Genomic DNA, 8,220 nt, shown 5'->3' on the forward strand with positions numbered 1-8,220 from the left:
TGAGCTGGGACTCAAATGTATTTTTGTAAAAAATAAAAATAAAAAATAATAAAAAAAACTGATTCAGTCATGCTCTCTCTCTCTCTCTCTCGTCTCTCTCTCTCTCTCTCCCTCTCTCTCTCTCTCTATATATATATATATATATATATATAATATATATGTGTGTGTGTGTGTGTGTGTGTGTGTGTGTGTTTGTAAGGGTCAGATCATACGCATCTCCACCGTAAAGACGCCTTTAAGGACACCCACACTCTGAAGACAAACTGAACTCCGCAAATGTTCTTCGTCCCGAGGACTCACGGATTCCTTGGAAGCTCCACCTCTTCCGGGAAAACCCAGAATAGTTCCGCGAAGACCCACATTGAAGCAAGTGGCAGATTTTGAAACTACGCTGTCGCCTCGCGCGTCTGTAAGGTATAATATCTCATCATGAGTGCTTATAGTATTTGTAACCTTGTGAATTCATCTAAAATGTCTTTGCTTAGGCAAATTGCTAATATTTGTGGCTGTGGCGAACGTAGTAGTGATATTATTGATGATACTCGTGGCTACGGGATTCCCCGTAGTAATATCTTCAATGATAATTGTAGCTACGCGTTTCGTCATAGTAATATTATTTTAAAATTGGCTCTGTTCCTCGGAACAGTGTTTACTCTTTATAATATCGGACGGAAGATCTTATCTTTGTGGAATGGAACGCCTGAACTGACGTCACCCGACGTCAGTGAAGTCAACTCAAACACCTTTGATATCCCTGAGGACATTAACAACGCCGTATCGACTTTGAAGGATGTCTACGAAACGAACTTGGAAACTCTCGAAGTGGAAATGGAACTGGTTCGAAGCGAAAATTCTCGCCTGCGAGCGACGTTGCTCGAGAAGGAAAATTTGTTTGACCAAATGACTGAAAACATCGACAGTTTGAGGCGAAGAGTTATCGAGGATTTCGAAGGAAGAATGGACAGACTGGATTATGAAAATAGTCAGTTGAGAATGGAACAACTGGAGCGATCTCGAGAGGCCGAAGAGTTTCAACATATAATTGGTCGTCTTGAAGAGGAGGTCCAGGCTTTGGCAGAAGACAACAGGAAATTGGAGACCGAAAATGTTGACAAGGATAAAGTGATGGAAAATCTCCAAGAAAGCAACATGCAGTGTGAAGCGATGAAGAATGGTTTGCAGCAAGAGGTCAGGAATCTCAGCCGACAAAACTCTGAAATGGAGATAAATATGGCCGATCTGAAGAAAGAAAAGACTGAGCTGGAAGAAAAGATGGCAAATTTGGGAAAGGAATTTGAAAAGGAAGTTCATGACCTCGAGCAGAGGCTGAGTCACTCTCAAGATATAATTATAGAAAAGGACTTAGAGATTGAAAGGCTTAATAAAGAGGTGACAGAAAAGGAAGATAAAATAGAAGACTTGAAGAATATTGTGCAGAATTTACTCGAAGAAAACAAGAAAATTAAAAATGAAATGGAATACAAAGTAAATGACCTTCGTCAAGAGCTCAGTAAACAGCAGGATCTCAGTAAGGAGGAGACTGAAAAGTTTGAAAAAGACATATACGAATTTGGACAAACGATCGAAGGTCTGGAAAGTGAGGTCGTCTCATTGATGAAAGAAAAGGAAAGCTTGAAGATTGAAACTGAAAAAGAAATGAACGACCTATTATCTGTGAATATGGAAAAGGAAGAGCAGCTTGAACTATTTAAAAAAGAAGTCATTGAATGCGGACAAACAATTGAAGGCCTGGAAAATGAGATCGTCTCATTGATGAAAGAAAAGGAAAGCTTGAAGATTGAAACTGAAAAAGGAAATTGAAACGAACCTTTTATCTGTGAATATGGAAAAGGAAGAGCAGCTGGAACTATTTAAAAAAGAAGTCATTGATTCTAGACAAACGATTGACGGTCTGGAAAATGAGGTCGTCTCCTTGTTGAAAGAAAAGGAGAGCCTGAAAACTGAAATGGAAAAGGAAATAATGTACCAGAAAGAAGAGATGACTATCCTGCAGGATATGAATTTAGAAAAGGACGAGGAGATTGACAAATTGAAAGAGGAGGTAATTGAAAGTAGAGAGACAGTTGAAGTTCTGGAAAATGAGATCGTCTCCTTGATGAAAGAAAAGGACAGCCTGAAAATTGAAATGGAAAAAGAAATAACCGACCTAATATCTCTGAATAAGGAAAAGGAAGAGCAGCTAGAACAATTTAAAACAGAAGTCATTGATTGTGAACAAACGATTGAAAGTCTGGAAAATGAGGTTGTGAACTTGATAGGAGAAAAGAGGAGCCTGGAAACTGAATTGGAAAAGGAAATAATGTACCTGAAAGAAGAGGTCACTAACCAGCTGGATATGAATTTAGAAAAGGACGAGGAGATTGAAAAATGGAAAGGAGAGGTAATTAAAATTGGAAAGGCAATTGAAGGTCTGGAAAATGAGGTCATCGAGTTGATGGAGGATAATGAGAAGAGGAAAACTAAGATGGAAAAGGAAATAAAGGACCTCAAAGAAGAGTCGATGAACCTCCAATCACTGAACATGGTAAAGGACGAGGAGAATGAAAATTTGAAAAAAGAAATAATTGAAATTGGAAAGGCAATAGAAGGTCTGGAAAATGAGGTCATCGAGTTAATGGAGGACAATGAGAAGAGGAAAGCTAAGATGGAAAAAGAAATAACAGACCTCAAAGTAGAATTAATTTACTGCAGGATATGAATTTGGGGAGAAAGACAAGGAGATTGAAACATTCAAAAAGGAAGAATTGGAATTTGTAGCGACAATTGAAGCTCTGGAAAATAAGGTCATCGAGTCGATGAAGGAGAATCAGAAAAGGAAAACAGATATGAAAGAGGTAATGAACAACCTCAAAGAATTGATGAAAGAGTACGATATGAATATGGAAAAAGATATAGAATAAAACTTGGAATTGGAATATGAAAAATAAGAAGAGGAAATCGAAGTAATGCAGACGAGGTAGAATGGAGAGCAAACTGACCCTGTTCAGAATAGGCCCCAGAAGCTGGCTGGAGAACGCACGGCAGCCAGGTGACCACAGGACACTCACTAGCCCTTTCCAAAGGAGGTACCCAAACCTAGCTGGAAAACGGACAGCAGCCGGGGGACCATCAGAATCTCACTGGCCCTTCCCAATGGGGACGCTCACTGGCAATTCCCAGAGGAGGTGCCTGGAAAAAAAGCTGGCTGGAGAGTGGAGGGCGGCCGGGGGACCGCCGGACGCTCACTGGCCCTTCCCAGAGGAGGCGCTCGAAAAAGAGCTGGCTGGAGAGTGGTCGGCGGCCGGGGGACCGCCGTACGCTCACTGGCCCTTGCCCAGGAGGCGCCCGAAAAAAAAGCTGGCTGGAGAGTGGACGGCGGCTGGGGGACCGCCGAAAAACGCTCACTGGCCCTTCACAGAGAGGCCCCGAAAAAAAAAAGCAAAAAAAGCTGGCTGGAGTGGACGGCGGCCGGGGGGGGGGGGAGGGCCGGAACGCTCACTGGTCCCTTCCCAGAGGAGGCGCCCGAAAAAAAAAAACCCAAAAAAAAAGCTGGCTGGAGAGTGGACGGCGGCCGGGGGACCGCCGGACGCTCACTGGCACTTCCTAGAAAGGCGCCCGCCCGAAAAAAAAAAAAGCTGGCTGGAGAGTGGAACGGCGGCCGGGGGACCGCCTATACGCTCACTGGCCCTTCCCAGAAGAAGGCACCCGAAAAAAAAAAAAAAAAGCTGGCTGGAGAGTGGACGGCGGCCGGGGACCGCCGAACGCTCACTGGCCCTTCCAGAGAGGCGCTCCCGAAAAAAAAAAAAGCTGGCTGGGGAGAGTGGACGGCGGTGGGGACCGCCGGCGAACGCTCACTGGCCCTTCCCAGAGGAGGCGCCCGAAAAAAAAAAAAGCTGGCTGGAGAGGTGGACGGCGGGCGGGGGACCGCCGGAAGCTCACTGGCCCTTCCCAGAGGAGGCGCACGAAAAAAAAAAAAAGCTGGCTGGAGAGTGGACGGCGGGCGGGGGACCGCCGGAAGCTTCACTGTGCCCTGGCCAGAGGAGGGGCGCACGAAAAAAAAAAAAGCTGGATGGAGAGTGGACGGCGCCGGGGGACCGCCGAACGCTCACTGGGGGGCCTTCCCAGATGAGGCGCCCGAAAAAAAAAAGCTAGCTGGGAGAGTGGACGGCGGGTGGGGGACCGCCGGACGCTCACTGGCCCTTCCAGAGGAGGCGCCCGAAAAAAAAAAGCTGGCTGGAGAGTGGACGGCGGGCGGGGGACCGCCGGACGCTCACTGGCCCTTCCCAGAGGAGGCGCCCGAAAAAAAAAAAAGCTGGCTGGAGAGTGGAAACGCGGGCGGGGGACCGCCGGACGCTCTGGCCCATCCCTAGAAAGAGACGCCCGAAAAAAAAGCTGCTGGAGAGTGACGGCGTCCGGGGGAGGACCGCCAGACTCTCACTGGCCCTTCCCAAAGGGGAGGCGCCCGAAAAAAAAAAAAAGCTGGCTGGAGAGTGGACGGCGGCCGGGGGACCGCCGAACGCTCACTGGCCCTTCCCAGAGGAGGCGCCCGAAAAAAAAAAAGCTGGCTGGAGAGTGGGACTGGCGGGCGGGGGAGGACCGCCATGACGCTCACTGGCCCTTCCCAAGGAGGCGCGGCCCGAAAAAAAAAAAGCTGGCTGGAGAGTGGACGGCGGTGGGAGAACCGCCTGGACGCTCACTGGCCCTTCCCAGAGGAGGCGCCCGAAAAAAAAAAACAAAAAGCTGGCTGGAGAGTGAACGCGGCCGGGGAGGACCGCCGGAACGCTCACTGGCCCTTCCTAAAAGAGCGCCCCCGAAAAAAAAAAAAAGCTGGCTGGAGAGTGGACGGCGGCCGGGGGACCGCCGAACGCTCACTGGCCCTTCCCAGAGGAGGCCGCCCGAAAAAAAAACAAAAAAAGCTTGGCTGGAGATGGACGGCGGCCAGGGGGTACCGCAGACGCTCACTGGCCCTTCCAGAGGAGCGCCCGAAAAAAAAAAAAGCTGGCTGGAGAGTGGACGGCGGCCGGGGGACCGCCAGACGCTCACTGGCCCTTCCCAAGGGGGGCGCCCGAAAAAAAAAAAAGCTGGCTGGAGAGTGGACGGGCGGCCGGGGGACCGCCAGACGCTCACTGGCCCTTCCCAGAGGAGGTGCCCGAAAAAAAAAAAGCTGGCTGGAGAGTGGACGGCGGCCGGGGGACCGCCAGACGCTCACTGGCCCTTCCCAGAGGAGGGGCCCGAAAAAAAAAAGCTGGCTGGAGAGTGGACGCGGCCGGGGACCGCCATACGCCTCACTGGCCCCCCTTCCCAGAGAGGTGCCCTCGAAAAAAAAACTGGCTGGGAGTGGAGTGGCCGGGTACCGCCAGACGCCTCACTGGCCCGGCCCTTCCCAGAGGAGGAGCCCGAAAAAAAAAAAGCTGGCTGGAGAGTGGACGTCGCCGGGGGACCGCCAGACAGCTCACTGGCCCTTCCCATAGGAGCACCCGACGGCGGGGGAACCGCCAGACGCCTCCCCTGGCCCTTCCCAGAGGGAGGCACCCGAAACAAAAAACTGGCTGGGGGAGGAGTGGCCGGCGGCCGGGGGAACCTCTGGAAACGCCTCCGGCCCTTCCCAGAAGAGGCGCTCGAAAAAAAAAAAGCTGGCTGGAGAGTGGACGCGGGCGGGGACCGCCGACACTCCCTGGCCCTTCCCAGAATAGGCCCCGAAAAAAAAAAAGCTGGGCCTGGAAGGAGTGGACACGGCCGGGGGAAAAAAAAAAACCGCCGAAACGCTCCCTTGGCCCCTTCCCAGAAGAGGGCGCCCGAAAAAAAAAAAGCTGGCTGGAGGGGAGTGGAACGCGGCCGGGGGACCACCAGACTCACTGGCCCTTCCCAGAAAGGAGCGCCCAAAAAAAGAAAAAAAAAAAAGCTGGCTGGAGAGATGACGGCGGCCGGGGGACCCGCGACGCTCACTGCCCTTCACAAGAGGAGGTGCCCGAAAAAAAAAAAGCTGGCTGGAGAGTGGACGGCGGCCGGGGGACCGCCGAACGCTCACTGGCCCTTCCCAGAGGAGGTGCCCGAAAAAAATAAAGCTGGCTGGAGAGTGGACGGCGGCCGGGGGACCGCCGAACGCTCACTGGGCTAATCCCGGGGGGGGTGGGGGGGGGCGGGGGGGGCCCGGGAGGGGGGGGAAAAAAGAAAGGCTGGCGGGAGAGTGGACAGCGGCCGGGGGAAAAAAAAAACCGGCGGACCGTCACTGGCCCTTCCCCGGAGGAGTGCTCGAAAAAAAAAAAAAGTGGGTTGGAGTTGGGAATGGCGGCCGGGGACCGCCGAACGCTCACTGGCCCTTCCCAGAGGAAAAAAAAAAAAAGTGCCGAAAAAAATAAAGCTGGCTGGAGAGTGGACGGCGCCGGGGGGACTGCCAGAAACGCTCCCTGGCCCTTCCCAAGGAGGTGCCCGAAAAAAAAAAAGCTGGCTGGAGAGTGGACGGCGGCGGACCGCCGAAACGCTCACTGGCCCTCCAAGAGGATTGCCCGAAAAAAATAAAAAAGCTGGCGGGAGAGTGACAGGTGGCCGGGGGACCCCGCGGCTCACCTGCCCCTCCCAAAAGGGAGTTCCCGAAAAAAAAAAAGGTGGCTGGACAGTGGAACGGCGGCCGGGGGACCGCCGAACGCTCACTGGCCCTTCCCAGACGAGGTACCCGAAAAAATAAAGCTAGCTGGAGAGTGGACAGCGGCCGGGGGACCGCCGAACGCTCACTGGCCCTTCCCAGAGGAGGTGCCCTGAAAAAAACAAAAAATAAAGCTGGCTGGAGAGTAGGACGGGGCGGGCCGGGGGGACCGCCGAACGCTCACTGGCCCTTCCCAGGAGGAAGGTGCCCTGAAAAAAATAAATGCTGGCTGGAGAGTGGACGGCGGCCGGGGGAACCGCCGCCCATCGCTCACTGGACCCTTCCCAAGAGGAGGTGCCCGAAAAAAAAAAAATAAAGCTGGCTGGAGAGTGGTGGACGGCGGCCGGGGTCCTGCCAAGACCGCTCACTGGTCCTTCCCAGAGAGGTGCCCGGAAAAAAAAAAAGGCTGGCTAGGAGAGTGACAGCGGCCGGGGTGGGGAACGCCGGACGCTCACTGTCCCTTCCCCAGCCCAAGAAGGTGCCCGAAAAAAAAAAGGCTGGCTGAGAGTGGACTGCGGCTGGGGGATCCGCCGGACGCTCACTGGCCCTTCCCCGAGGAAGGTGCCCGAAAAAAAAAAAGCTGGCTGGAAGAGTGGACGGCTGGCCTGGGGGATCGCCATGACGCTCACTGGCCCTTCCCAGATGAGGTGGCCCGAAAAAAAAAACCCCCAAAAAATAAAGCTGGCTGGAGAGTGGACGGTGGCGGGGGTACCGCCTGGACGCTCACTGGCCCTTCCCAGAAGAGGTGCCCAAAAAAAAAAAAGTAAAAAAAAAAAGCTGGCTGGAGAGTGGACGTCGGCCGGGGGAAAACCGCCAGACCTCACTGGCCCCTTCCCAGAGGAGGCCCCCACCCGACGGCTACCGCCAACTGGCCCTTCCCAGCCTTCCTCAGGAGAAGCCCAACCCCCGAAACAAAAAAAGGCTGGCTGGAGAGTGGACGGTCAGCCTGGGGGACCGCCAACGCTCACTGGCCCTTAAATCAAAAAAAAAGCCCAGAAGGAGGCGCCCGAAAAAAAAAAAAGCTGGCTGAGAGTGGTACGGCGGGCGGGGGACCGCCGACACTCCCTGGCCCTTCCAGAAGAGGCGCCGAAAAAAAAAAAGCTGGCTGGAGAGTGGACGGCGGCCGGGGAACCGCCGAACGCTCAACTGCCCTTCCCAGAAGAGGCGCCCGAAAAAAAAAAAAAAAAGCTGGCTGGAGAGTGGACGGCGGCCGGGGACCCACGCCAGAACGCTCACTGGCCCTTCCCAGAAGAGGCGCCCGAAAAAAAAAAACCAAAGCTGGCTGGAGAGATGACGGGTCGGCCGGGGGTGGGGACCGCCGAACGCTCACTGGCCCTTCCCAGAGGAGGTGCACGAAAAAAAAAAAAAAGCTGCTGGAGAGTGGACGGCGGCCTGTGGACCGCCGAACCGAACTCACTGTGGCCCGTTCCCGGCAGAGGTGTGGCCCGAAAAAAATAAAGCTGGCTGGAGAGTGGACGGCGGCCGTGGACCGCGAACCGCTCCACTGGCCCTTGCCCTCCCAGAGGTAGGCGCCCGAAAAAAAAAAGCTGGCTGGAGAGTGGACAGCGGCCGGGGGA

The 8,220-nt window shown here is 53.6% G+C and overlaps 1 protein-coding gene across 1 annotated transcript; it reads left to right on the forward strand.

Moving 5' to 3' along the window:
- The first annotated feature begins 471 nt into the window (after positions 1 to 471).
- On the forward strand, positions 472 to 1,821 carry LOC135209452 (protein FAM184A-like). The gene has a single exon (XM_064242122.1). The coding sequence runs from the start codon at positions 472 to 474 to the stop codon at positions 1,819 to 1,821; it is 1,350 nt and encodes a 449-aa protein (XP_064098192.1).
- The last annotated feature ends 6,399 nt before the right edge of the window (positions 1,822 to 8,220 follow it).

The sequence above is a fragment of the Macrobrachium nipponense genome, chromosome 11, assembly GCF_015104395.2.
Source record: "Macrobrachium nipponense isolate FS-2020 chromosome 11, ASM1510439v2, whole genome shotgun sequence".
Classification (NCBI taxonomy): Eukaryota; Metazoa; Arthropoda; class Malacostraca; order Decapoda; family Palaemonidae; genus Macrobrachium; species Macrobrachium nipponense.

Excerpts from the sequence above, each read along its gene's own strand:
- LOC135209452 (XM_064242122.1), top strand. The coding sequence starts at position 472 with ATGTCTTTGCTTAGGCAAATTGCTAATATTTGTGGCTGTGGCGAACGT.